General features: G+C 39.8%; 3 protein-coding genes across 3 annotated transcripts; 1 reads left to right on the top strand and 2 right to left on the bottom strand.

Annotated features, from left to right (window-relative positions):
• Nucleotides 1-247: 247 nt before the first annotated feature.
• LOC105398115 (myosin light chain 6B) lies at nt 248-2,422 on the bottom strand. Its single transcript, XM_011570169.3, has 2 exons — nt 2,146-2,422; nt 248-1,161 (listed from the first exon to the last, which is right to left on the bottom strand). The coding sequence occupies exons 1-2, from the start codon at nt 2,350-2,352 to the stop codon at nt 301-303; spliced, it is 1,068 nt and encodes a 355-aa protein (XP_011568471.3). The 5' UTR covers nt 2,353-2,422; the 3' UTR covers nt 248-300.
• A 1,170-nt stretch (nt 2,423-3,592) lies between these two features.
• LOC105398117 (SUMO-activating enzyme subunit 2) lies at nt 3,593-11,185 on the top strand. Its single transcript, XM_011570170.3, has 7 exons — nt 3,593-3,849; nt 4,118-4,272; nt 5,196-5,343; nt 5,635-6,129; nt 6,459-6,630; nt 7,059-7,226; nt 10,357-11,185. Exons 1-7 carry the CDS (start codon nt 3,706-3,708, stop codon nt 10,908-10,910), a joined length of 1,836 nt encoding a protein of 611 aa, XP_011568472.2. The 5' UTR covers nt 3,593-3,705; the 3' UTR covers nt 10,911-11,185.
• An 82-nt stretch (nt 11,186-11,267) lies between these two features.
• Nucleotides 11,268-13,318, bottom strand: LOC105398118 (phosducin-like protein). Its single transcript, XM_011570171.3, has one exon. It carries the CDS (start codon nt 13,143-13,145, stop codon nt 12,336-12,338), a length of 810 nt encoding a protein of 269 aa, XP_011568473.1. The 5' UTR covers nt 13,146-13,318; the 3' UTR covers nt 11,268-12,335.
• Nucleotides 13,319-13,447: the final 129 nt, after the last annotated feature.

Below are 13,447 nucleotides of genomic sequence, written 5' to 3'. Positions count from 1 at the left end.
CCCATTTCGCTTAGCACAGAAATTATGCAAACCTACTCTTGTTACATGAATATGTATGAATGACCGGCTAGTGCGCTGAAAAGTGCACCTCATTACAGCTTAAGAGGATTTTTTCAGGCTATTTACATTTGTATATGTTTTTTACCTATTTCCTGAAGAAACGCGCAAAAATTGTTCACGCCTAAGCGGTTTTAATGACGGCTCTGTCATAGTAATAAACGCAAGGTCGGAATAAACACCAGACACGTACAATATGTAATTTTCTTTTATTTCATACTTTAATGTCGACACTTTAACATTTTACTCACTCACTGGCGGAATAGCAGTCGCATCAGTTGGCATAGCAGCGACATCTGCATTCGACTTTATTACTTCTGTGGCTTCTCCAATACCTTTTGGCTCATTAATCGATTTACGAGAACTAGATTCTGGCAACGCCTTTATGGATTTTTGCGCTACAAGCAAAGCTTCATGTGAGGGTGGTTTTAGCTTTAGAGAAATATGGGATTCAGTAGGTAGTTTTGTCACGGTAGGCTGTCTCTCCGGAGCCAGCTCCAGTACACTCGGCGGGAGTGCGGCTCCCTCGGGAAGTAAACCGTCAGCTATCATCTTTAACCTCCTTGCTTCATCTTTTAATGCCTTAACAGCTAGCCGCTGATTCTCTTCCTCTTTTTCCTTCTGCGCTTTTGCCTGCGCTAGTGCTGCCAAAGTCTTCTGGTCCAACTTGAAATAGTTAATAGGTTCTTTCAGAAACTTATACGCTGCGTCTTTGGTGTTCATGTTATCTATAAACTTCTCATACAAGAAACTGCCAGTCTGAATGTCATACGTTTTGTCTCTTGTAGCCAATCTGATCCAATCACTGAACTCTACATCCGTTAATGGTTCTCCCCACTTTTGCAATTCTTCTTTTATTAGGTCTAAGTTGGTAACTTTGGCTTCTTGTTTATCATCGGCTAGAACGGCCATGGCTTGCATGACGACGTACTCAAAGTCGTCTCCCCAGTTCATTTTGGCCTCAATCATGAACAGAAACTCGTGGTACTCGACCGTGTCCACTAATTCGTCTTCGAGAAATTGCGCAAACAATTGTTGAATTTCCGCTCCTTTTGGGTTGAAGCCGAGTTTACGCAACATTACCGGAATGAGCTCTAGTGGGACCTGAAATGAAATATACCTACTATTTTAGATACGCCTTACACAAAAAAACCGCGGATAAAAATAATCAATCTTTTACTTAAATGTAGTTTTTGTACCGGATAAACCCCCATTTTTAAAACGCTCGTAACGGCCGGTGCACTATCACGTCTATAATACAGAAATATTATTTCTCATAAGGGCCTTTTAGAAACAATCTGAGAAAGCGTTGTCAATACTCGGGTTCCCCTCATCTCGCCTAATCTTTATTGCACTAAACTCGTTTGGCATAACTCGTAAGGTCTAAACTTTTTTGGTAGAATCATCACTACGCCAAGACTTATGTGGCATAAGACTCGTTTCGTCTAAAACTCTTTTGGCATATACTTGAAACACCTATGTCTCGTTTGCTCAAATTGTTCGTATTGGTATAATCTTGTTTCTCTTAATATTATCTTAATAAAATTATATTAAGTATGTTGTAAATGTACAAATTATGTCATTTTTCTCCTACATCCCGAAAATCACAATATTGAATGATCAAAATATCGAAAGTGAATGACCATTATAATGATTACAAACGCCATTAAACCCCATGGGATCGAAACCTAAAGATAGGTGCGACGACGAGCAAAGCGAGGAGGAGCGTGTTAGGTGCACATGTTCGTCAAAAGCAAAGCGGAGCGCAGCGAAGCGGAGCGGAGCGTTTTCCATATAGCGGCCACAATACAAGGCACCAGTTTGCGCTATGTAGGGAGACGCTCCATCAAAGTTAAAGCCAAACGAATATTATTATTTTGTATAACCTATGCCTTAGCATTATTAGGCTATTCAAGATTTGGCCATACCATTATTAGGCTAAACAAGATTATGCGAAATAACTTTTTACTAAAAGAGATTTATGCCATACGATTTTCGGCGAAACGAGACTTTGACCAAACTTTACTTTGCAATATGAGATTCGGCAAATAAATCTTAGACCAAAAAAGGTAGAACCTCAATACTCACTTTGCCCATATTCTCTTCATCATATAACTTGAAAAGATCCTTGAACCTGGCCAGGTCATCGGGGGTGAAGCATTTGGGGGGAGGGGGGATCTTCTTAGGCTTGGGCTTCGGCGTCTTGGCCAGCATCTGGGCTGCCAGCTCTTTACCCTTATTCTCTTTACCCTTTTTAAGTTTCCCTTTACCCTTACCCTTACCTTTAGGTGGCATTGTAAGTATTATATTGATTTAGAAAAAATATCCAAAATATAAATAAATAATGCTGTTATCCGAATCCTTATTTTAATCATTCATTTATTCTGTGAATAACCAGTGATTCCTTTTTCATACATTCATTGTTGTTGTTTTGAGATAGGTACGATACATAGACCTACGTACGATAGGGTACGATAGAACTCTAAAGAATAATCATTTTCCTTGCATATAATATGCCATGCCATGTTGCGGCTTCGGCTTTGATATAGGTATCTTCATTATCAGCTGGCAGTAATTAAATATATATACTTATAGTGCTCGACTGTCTAAAATACATCCTAACATTATTATATAATATTATTATAAATGTGAAAGTAACTGTGTCTGTCTGTCTGTTACTCTTTCACGCCAAAACTACTGAACGGATTTGAATGAAATTTGGTACCTATACATACTTTACGGTCTAGTCTAGACCCTGGGAAAGAACAAGGCTACTTTTTATCCCGGAATTCCCACTGGACAACTTTTTAAGGCGAAGCGAAGCGCGCGGGAACAGCTAGTGTTAATATAATAATATTATATGTAGCCTGTGTGTGACTACTAGCATCATCATGATCATCATCAACCCGTATTAATCTAATACCTGCTGTCTAGCTATCTAGCTAGTACATTAGGTATGCATCTTACTTACTAGACGAATATAATTAACATGTGCTTATACTAACTATGTTCAGCTGAACGTATGTTGTACTCACTTAATGGAAACATCGGCAGCGTTTCCACTACAAATTAAGATAAACAGAAACAGTATTTTAAATTACTTGTCATTAGAGTAAATACGGCGGAATACCGAACTAAGTATACAACTGAAATAACAATTGTATGGGCCTCTACAAACAAATACAGCGTTAATTGAGGCGCAGAGCTCATGTGTTGTTATAGCTACATAATATATATCCTCTACTATCTATATAATGCTTATTGCAAAAGTTAGTATTGAATACAGTGAAAAGTTTTATCAGTGAGCGACACGCGAGTAGGTTTGTGTTTCTGGACTACATGGTAAATAATTTAACTTAAGTTAAGAATGAAGAAATACCTAATAATATCGATTCTGTTTAGAAATATCGATACCTACGAAATATATCGTTATAATAATGTTTCGTTTCGAAGCGCACCGCGCCACAGACAACTTTTACATTCTTACATTTACTCATATACAAAATGAACGGATCCGTGCTGTGACGCCAATCAATTTTGACAGATGACGTCTAGACAATACGATACGATCGCGTCCGCATTTTAGTTATTTGCAAAAATCGTAATAATAATCGTTTTAAACGATAGTGTGCTTGATAATTCTTCAAAATGGTCGCTCGTGTGGCCGGTGTATTCGATGAGAAACTCACGGAAGCAATCGCCAATTCCAAAATACTGGTTGTCGGTGCCGGCGGCATCGGTTGTGAGATTCTGAAGAACCTGGTGCTTACCGGCTTCCCCCAGATTGAGATCGTAAGTAGTCTAATTATTTACTATTGACATCATCAGTAGCCAGCGCCCATGGATTACGTGAGATAAAGTTCTCCCAAGCAGCGCCACACCTCTCTCAGCCATTACCGGCTACCTGTCTGAGGTTTAAAACTACGTTGCGGAAGGAGCACTTTTGCATAAAACCGTGCTGACTCAACGAAAATTCTGCCCTAAAGTCGTTGTACAGCATTTACTAAACTTATATTTTATGAAAGACTGAACTTAATTATTATGTTTCCTTTTTTTTCAGATTGATCTCGATACTATTGATGTGAGCAACTTGAACCGTCAGTTCCTCTTCCACAAGGAGCACGTCGGAAAGTCCAAGGCGCAGGTGGCTAAAGACAGTGCACTCAGCTTCAACCCCAGTGTCAACATTGTGGCACACCATGACAGTGTTATCAGGTTTGTTCAACTTTTACTGGCGGCTTTGAGTTAACCTAATCATTAAAAATACATAAGCTGAATTGATGTATCAGTGATTTTTTTGTATCAGTATAGAATCTAATTTAGTTGTATAGTGGTTTGCAATGGAAACCAGCAATCATGTAAACAAACCAAATTGTCACGATTACTCCGTAATCACATACATTTTCGATCAATTTATGAACATAGTCTGATTTCAACGAACACACCATTGTTTTCACATTATCTTCAACACGATTTAACTTGTATTTATAAGTTAAATTTGTTAAAACATTTGCAACGTAAAAATTTCGAAGTATTTGACAAGCTGTCATCTTAGTTTTTTACTCATCGAACTCTATAACTCATTGAAAAGTTAGTGTTGTTTGTAATCTGAAGTTATCTTTTATTTTTAATTTAATAAATTATTTTAATTTAATATTATTAGAATACAATTTAAAAAAAATCAAGAGCTTAATATAATTAACCAAAACTAAAAAAGGAAGAGGAAGAAATGAAAAAGCTCGACGGCATTTTAGACATGGCAAGCGATGACATAGTGGTTCCATTTATAATTACGGTCACCGGCGACACTTCTGATAGTGATGATGACGAAGACGAAGATTTAAATTTGTTTTAATAAACACTTTTTTTATATATAATCAGTTTTATTTTATAGTCTATGGCTTATATATTTAATCTAATTAGAACACTATGACATCACTATGGGCATAAACAATACGCTGTCAATATCAGTCCGCCATATTTGTTTACATGATTGCTGGTTTCTATTGCAAACGACTGTAATTTAAGCCTTCTTTATAATAAAATAAACCAAACCACAACAAACAACAACAAAAACTCAGTGAAGGGTATAATATTGGATATTTATTGATTAATCCACTATATTTAATACATTTCAGCAATGACTACGGAGTGAACTACTTCAAGGAGTTCAACATAGTGATGAATGCGCTGGACAACCGCGTGGCGCGCAACCATGTGAACCGCATGTGCCTCGCCGCCAACGTGCCGCTCATCGAGACTGGCACCGCAGGATACTCTGGACAGGTATATTGGACTTAATTTCTTTAACAGTGCAGTCTGCTACATGATATTCAAGAAAAGAATATAACTTTTATGTGCGTAAAACATGGTGTGCATTGATGTTTTAAGATAAGGAGAGCTCATGTTAGCCAGTTCTACGCAATATAAAATTTATATGAAAATTAAGGTTTTTTTGCTATGTAGCTCCCATGATCACTAAATTAACTGTAGAGTTTTCAATATACTTACATTGAGAAATTTTACAAAATTACTGGTAAAAATTTCCATATTTTAACATGTAATTTATATTTTTAGGTTGAGCTGATCAAGAAAGGACTGACTCAGTGCTACGAGTGTCAGCCCAAGGCACCGCAGAAGACATTCCCGGGATGCACAATTCGTAACACACCATCTGAACCGATCCATTGCATAGTGTGGGCCAAACATCTGTTCAACCAGCTGTTTGGTGAAGAAGATCCTGACCAGGACGTGAGTCCGGACACCGCAGACCCTGAGGCAGCTGGAGACGCTGGCTCATCAGCTCTCACTTCCGAAGGCACCAGTGCTGGAAACGTAGAAAGGAAGAGCACAAGAACTTGGGCAGCAGAGACAAACTATGATGCTGAGAAGCTGTTCACAAAGTTGTTTGGAGATGACATACGCTATCTGCTGTCTATGGAGAATTTGTGGAAGAAGAGGAGGCCCCCGACCCCGCTGGTGTGGACCAACCTGCCCGGCAAGGACGACCCGCCCGCGCAGCACTCCGGACTGCCGGACCAACGAGTCTGGTCTGTGCATGAGTGTGCTCAGGTGAGATGAAGAGCTAATAATTATTCTAATCTAGTATAGATTTTAAACATAAGCTAATAATCATCACAAATGGATATAATGTGCCGTTTCCAATACGAGCCCAAACATGTTTAAAATTTATTTCGTGACATTGCACTTTGCACTACAGTGTGTAGGATTTTGCGAAAGTGTCATAGTGAGGAGATCTAGAAGCAACGAGACCCGAAATTGGCTTCTAAACAAGTTGACTACTTTTGCCAAGAACTTCCAGCTTATGATTACATCATAACTAATCCTTTATACCCCACCTCAAACTAACTAACCGTCAAAACTATCTCCATCCCCCTCAGGTGTTCTCGGACAGCTGCAAGGCGCTGCAAGCCGACCTCGCCTCGCGGCCGGCGGGGGACCACCTCGTGTGGGACAAGGACGACAAGAGCGCCATGGACTTCGTCACGGCTTGCGCCAACATACGCGCCCACGTGTTCAATATCGGAACTAAGTCGCGGTTTGAGATCAAATGTGAGTTGGTTCACTGCTGGTGGAAAGTTTAAAGATTGTTGCAGTTGAAGCTTGTCTGTATGTGGCACTTCAGGGCTTATTGCTTATCTTCTGGACCCATTATAAATGCCACTATCTTGTCTAATTAGAACTTACTACAGTTTTTGTAAAAGGATAGTAATCTTTTGGTTTTTTCTTAGATCAAGTGCCATAATATGAAGTGTTTTCCAGTCCAATTTAATTCGCTAACAGTGACATTACACTCTCGTTCCATATTCTGTATATATTCTGTACACAGGGTCTTGAAATTATGGAACAAATTCGCAAATTTCATTATTCAGTTTGACCCCTGAGTCACCCCTTTTCCGTTTATCTACTATTTTCAGCACACCCTGTATTATGACTTCATTACTATACAAATAAATAATCTCCATCCATTCACCCCACAGCAATGGCGGGCAACATAATCCCGGCCATAGCGACAGCGAACGCGATCGTGGCGGGGCTGGCCGTGCTGCGCGCGCAGGCCGCTCTCCGCGAGCAGCTCGACGCCTGCACCAGCGTGTACCTGCGCGCCAAGTTGAACCATAAGGGACAGCTGTTTGTGCCGGAGAAGAGTGAGTTGTTGTTACTTTCCTTCTTAGCACGATAGAGCAGGGCCCCAAGTCTGCTAAGGAATGGCCGCACAGTTGTGTGACGGCAGCATGGGTTTCGCAGCTGTAGGTATTCATTATCTGCGTTTAAGGAAATATTTATTGCATCTTTTTTAAATAACTAACGTTAATAAACAATAATAAGTGTTTCATATTTCACTACTTTGACTCACTAACCAAGAGAAAACGGATACCTAAAGTCGGAAAACCATTCAGAAGATACAGCATTGAGCCGCCATTCCTTAGCAGACTTGAGGCCCTGTAGGCCTATAGGGCTTTACTATAAATACTCAAAAAATTTGCCAACGCGCTGGCCTAACCACTGGCCTAATGTGTAAAAATAGGCTATGGCGCATTAACGGTAGGCTTGCCGTGCGGTGTCGGCAGCATCAAAGGATACCTGTCGCAAGCTTGACGCACCATCCACACATAGGCGACATAAAAACTAACAACTCTAACAAGTTGATATTGGCAAATGCGCTGGCCTATGTGAAGAGGCGGAATTAGAATAAAGACGTGGCGAAATTAATAGACCTTTATTGCTATGCAATAATATTGTGCTACTACTAATATTGTGCTGTACTATAAAGTTATAAAAGTAGGTACCTACTTACTTTTATAACTTTAAAATAATATATATTTTAATTAATATACCTATTATTAGTGTGTCTACTAAAAATGTGTATGACGATTGGACGATGTATTCATTTAAACATAATTATTTGAAATTATTAATACTATAATATTGTGGAGGTTCATGGAGGTTTGGACCTTAAGCCCACCGCGCTGGTCCAGTGCGTGTTGGTGGGTTTGCGTCAGAGCCTCGTTCGTTAGTCAGCAGAGTGTACCACGTGCAGACCACTTCGCGCAAAAATTAACTTCAACCTAAAAATACACCGAGCCAAATGTTTTGCTAACAATATTAAAAGATTAGACAAACTCACACTTATGAGTTATCAGGAACAGTTCAATATAGAGTTAAAAAATCAATTTAGTATTCTTCCCGACTATGAAAAAGGCGATGTTCAAACCAGCTATGACAATATTGTTAAAAGCATAAAAGTAGCATGTAAAAATATAAAACCTAAAAGACAAAAAAGTAACAAATTATCACAAGACACAATGAACTTAATTAAAAGTAGAGAACAGTTAGACAAATTTAGCGAAGGATACAGACAATTAGACAGACGAGTGAAACGCAGCATCAGAAGGGACCTAAGAGCATTTAACACCAAACTTGTTGAGATAGCCTTGCTGAAACACAGATCTCTTAGAGCAGCCAAACATGGTAATACTACAGGGAAGTCTTGGATTACAAGTTTGAAGGATAAAGATGGTCGAAAACATACTAACAGGCAGAAGATTGTGGAAATTTGTACAAGTTTCTATAAGGATTTATACGCCGATACAACCAGAGATGCAAACTCAAATGATGAATATACATTCCGTGATAATATTCCGCTCATCACAGGCTATGAAGTTCATGTAGCACTCAAAAGTATGCAATATGAAAAATGCCCTGGAGAAGACGGCGTCACAACGGAATCATTAAAAATAGGAGAGCCCACGTTATTACCCCATCTTGCCAACCTTTGCAATGACATATTAGTTTCAGGAAAATTTCCCCTTAAATTCTGTCATTCCAACATCATACTTCTTCATAAGAAAGGCGAAAAATCTGATATCGGAAACTACAGACCCGTTAGCCTAACATCACACATCTACAAATTATTTATAAAAATTATTCACAACCGCATTAGATCTCTGCTGGACCATCATCAACCACCAGAACAAGCCGGTTTCCGACCTGGTTATTCCACCACTGACCACTTACACACGCTCAATCAAATAATAGAGAAGACCAACGAGTTCAACACACCCCTTTACCTTGCGTTTATTGATTACACCAAAGCTTTTGATAGTCTCCACCACCAAGCAATATTTTCCGCTCTTGCAAATCAAAAAATAAACCCGACCTATATTGAACTCGTTGGTGCTATCTACAGGAACAGCACAGCTAACGTGAAACTGGAAAGGCCAGGTCCGGCGTTTCCAATTGAGAAGGGCGTCAAACAGGGCGACCCGCTGTCTCCTAACCTGTTCACAAGTTGCCTTGAGGAAGTCTTTAAGAAGTTGACGCAGTCATGGGAGAATAAGGGCATCGATATCGGAGGCCACAAATTGACAAACCTCCGGTTCGCTGACGATATTGTCCTATTCTCCCACTCAGCACCCGAGCTCCAACAAATGTTGCGAGAGCTATCCACGGCAAGCGTTGAAGTTGGACTGATGATGAACCGGTCGAAGACGAAAGTTATGACCAATAGCACGAAACGTAGGGTTGAGGTAGACGGGCAGGAAATACAATACGTCAATGAGTACATTTACTTGGGCCAGATAGCGTCCTTCGAAAACAGGCAGGACAAGGAAATTGATCGTAGGATTGAAAACGCCTGGAAGAGCTTCTGGTCCATGAAGTCGCTAATGAAGGGCAACCTACCTTTGTCCCTGAAGCGTAAACTCATTGACATGTGTATCCTGCCTGTCCTAACCTACGGTGCTCAAACATGGTCACTGACTGAGTCTCAAAAGTCCAAACTCAAGGTTTGTCAGAGAGCGATGGAGCGCAGTATTTTGGGAGTAAAGCGAACAGATCGCATTCGCAACACCGACCTGCGCTCCAAAACTCAAATAGCTGACGTGGGTGCCAAGACTGCTAAACTGAAGTGGGACTGGGCGGGGCATGTCTGCCGTATGCAGCCGGAGAGGTGGGCAAAAAATGCCACCAAATGGATACCCAACAACGGCCGCCGGCGCAGAGGCAGACCAAGAAAGAGATGGCGGGACGACTTGGACAATTTTAACACGGAATGGTGTGAGCAGGCCCAAGAAAGGGATAAGTGGAATGTTCAGGGAGAGACCTTTGCCCAGCAGTGGGACACTAGAGGTTAAAAAAAAAAAAAAAAAAAAAAAAAATATTGTGATAATTAATTTAATTTAATGTTAATTCTAATGACCTGTAATGCTTATTTATCAATAAATGAATATGAATATGAATATTGCCTTTCTAATGCCATATATTTTATCTTCACAGCCCTCACACCGCCAAACCCGAAATGCTACGTCTGCGCGCCGAAGCCCGAAGTAGGCCTCGCTTGCAATCTGAAACAGCTGACCCTGAAGGATCTGACGGTGGCCTTCAAGGACGGCCTCAACATGCAGGCTCCAGACGCCACCGTCGAAGGTAAAGGCCTCGTCGTGCTCTCATCGGAACCGGGAGAGACAGACCACAACAACGAGAAGACATTGGAGGAACTGGGTCTCAACGATGGATGCGCTTTACTGGTGGATGACTTCCTCCAGAACTACGAAGTTAGGGTCCGTCTCCAACAGGAGGACGAAGAGAAGTCGTGGCGTCTAGTTACTGGAGCTGATGAAGCCATGCCGGCTCCCAAAGAAGCTGAGAAGTCAACGAATGGGTCTAACGGTAACGGGTCAAATGAACCTAAGCCGGGCCCGTCCAAGCCTAAGGACGACAGTGACAGTGATATGGAGATTATTGAGGAGGACGACGGAGGAGAGCCCCCGGTGAAGCCCCCCAAGCGCAGGCGCGTGGAGACCAGCGATGAAGTGGTAGAGCTGTGCTAAATTGTCTCTGGTTTGTCAGAAAGGAAAATTTACTCGTAATTTGATAGTTGGTAATCACGGATTGACCAATCGCAATCTCTAGAAATTGCAGATCCTGTTTTGATGATTGATAGTAGAGAAATAACATAATAAGCCCCCCCGTTTTAATTAAAAATACTTCTCAGTAGAAAGTTATGTTGCATGTAAGAACAATTTTGATGTTAGACTAAGAACTGTTTCATCAGTATATTTTTTTTTATAATATTTTCTCAGTAATAAAGTAATTCTAAGCCTAATTGTAGTGTTCTTATTTTACATATAAGTAATTTTGTACTAATTTATACAAGGAAGTACAAGGAAGGTACAGTGAAAAACTTGTTTAGGAAAGGATTTAGGTTTATTTGTAAAACAATGACAGGTCTTTGAACAAAAATTAGAGCACCAATGAATAATTTAATGATTTATATGAAAAAATGCAACCGTATTTTCATGCACAATAATAATATGCTTTCAAACTTCTTAACCCAACTTTTTAAATCAGAGTACTTAAATAGATAAAAATTCAAACCACAATAACTTAATCTATTAGCATTGTATTGCTATGAGCCATTTGGATCAGCAGCAATCATAATAATATTAGAATCTACACTTAATTAAAATTTAATTTATTACTTTTTGGAAAATATTTGTAATTTAAAGTAAACCTTGAAACCCTTAATTATTCGGATCTGGCTTTGGCCCTCATATCTGAATTATTCATCAAGTCACAAACTTGCTACCTGGGTATCCTCAGGGTTCATTTATTATTAAATCCATTGTACTTTCTTGGATTAAACAGCTTTTGAGTTTCAATTCCTTTCTCTATAGATATCCTTAAAAAATGCTTAGTTACACATAGAATACATACTTATAAAACTCAATTACCTATTTTTAAAACCTTGAACACACTTTAATATTCTAAATTACTTCAAATATATAGTTGTAGTTTTAAGGCATTAATGTGATGTCAACCCCTATACCAAAATGCCATGTTATATTTAATGATACACACTAGGTATTTCTATGCTATACTATCTGTAATTTATAGTAGACAAAAACTATGAAACTATAAATAACTTTCTCATGTGATGAGAGTAGACTGATGATTGATTTCAACTTTCACAAAGTTTTCCTTTTAAGAATGCATAGTAATACTGATACATAATGCAATGAAAGTGAGACTAACAAAAACTATAATCTCAAGATTAATTTATGATTACATTATACACACACACACAAACATTTTCTAATTCTACCAGTAGTTGAATTCATGTATTAATCAGGTATGAAATTGAAATATTAGGTGGGCTTCTAAGATGATTCAGTTATCAATAAACAATCCAAACTAATCTTACTTACCTAAGGTACAAAAAATAAAAGAAGCTATTATTGGTCTATCCTGATGTCCTAATTTTCAGGTAGCAGTCCATACTCAATAAGGAATTTCTCCACATCAGTTGCAAAGAAGTCTGTTCCAAGCTCTGTTACCAGCTGAACAAAGTTGCCAACAATTTGTCCCCCTTTGTACACCAGCAGGGCCGGCACTCCATCCACACGGAAGTGCTTGCTGAGCCCTGTGATGTTTGCAGCGATCCTACAGAACTTCACAGTAGGATAATCTGCAGCCAGAATGTTGAGACACCCATCCATGCACTCACAAGCCACTTTCCTCTCATTGTAAATGTGAATTATCACTGTTACATTAGGATCTTCTTTATCAATAGCTTTCAAGAACTCTTCCCCATCATTCAGTGTTATCAGCTTACCAAATTTGGGAACCTTCTGTAAATGCGACAGCAGTTCTTGCATTCTCTGCTTTTGGTACTGTAACAAGAACTCTTCATCAAGTAGTTCACTCAGTTCATCCTCTAATTCCTCAGACTGTTTAGCCTCAGCTTCCTCCCTCTCTGTTCTGGTGGACAGTGTGAGTTTCTTGGCCAGCGCTATGCGTTCCTTTTCAAGTTCTTTCCGGTTTTCTGCTTCTAGTTGTTTGAATCTCCTCCAGTCTTCCAACACGCCCTTAGGGCCGGTGTTGCTGGCTGTTCCCGACCAGCTGTTGACGGGCGCGGGGGGCGGCGGCTCGGGGTCGGCCGCCTTGGAGCCGCCCGCGTCCTCGTCGCCGCTCCTGTCGTCGTCGTCAGACCCGCCCTCGTCCTCACTGCTACTGCAATAATTGTGCAGCTTCTCACCCAAAATCTTATCGTCAAGTGTGGCCATCGTTAAGGATTATCACACAAAAAGTAACTAATCACTTGCTTTAAAAGTGGAAGTAGTAAAATATGAATTTCTCACGCTTAGAAATCTAGTGTTCTTGGTAAATTAAAGCAAATTATCCCACGGTCTACAAATTAAAATCAACAAAGCAATAACCACTGATTCACAGAGAAAAAAATATGCCGTTATGACGTATACAATGTACTCTGTGATATTTTTATCATCCACCTTTCCTCAACAATCCCCAACGATAATGGGATAGAATATGCGAGATAAAATCTTCATATTGAAGGCTTCTTCAATGC

The sequence above is a fragment of the Plutella xylostella genome, chromosome 29 (genome assembly GCF_932276165.1).
Source record: "Plutella xylostella chromosome 29, ilPluXylo3.1, whole genome shotgun sequence".
Lineage (NCBI taxonomy): Eukaryota > Metazoa > Arthropoda > Insecta > Lepidoptera > Plutellidae > Plutella > Plutella xylostella.
This window is presented reverse-complemented; position numbering and strand designations above follow the sequence as displayed.

What these genes read in the sequence shown, in the direction of transcription:
- LOC105398115 (XM_011570169.3), bottom strand. Translation starts at nt 2,352, where the DNA reads ATGCCACCTAAAGGTAAGGGTAAGGGTAAAGGGAAACTTAAAAAGGGT. An exon ending in ATGAAGAGAATATGGGCAAA is followed by an intron (nt 1,162 to 2,145) that starts GTGAGTATTGAG and finishes ATTTCATTTCAG; the next exon opens with GTCCCACTAGAGCTCATTCC.
- LOC105398117 (XM_011570170.3), top strand. Translation starts at nt 3,706, where the DNA reads ATGGTCGCTCGTGTGGCCGGTGTATTCGATGAGAAACTCACGGAAGCA. An exon ending in CCGCAGGATACTCTGGACAG is followed by an intron (nt 5,344 to 5,634) that starts GTATATTGGACT and finishes TTATATTTTTAG; the next exon opens with GTTGAGCTGATCAAGAAAGG. An exon ending in GTCGCGGTTTGAGATCAAAT is followed by an intron (nt 6,631 to 7,058) that starts GTGAGTTGGTTC and finishes TTCACCCCACAG; the next exon opens with CAATGGCGGGCAACATAATC.
- LOC105398118 (XM_011570171.3), bottom strand. Translation starts at nt 13,145, where the DNA reads ATGGCCACACTTGACGATAAGATTTTGGGTGAGAAGCTGCACAATTAT.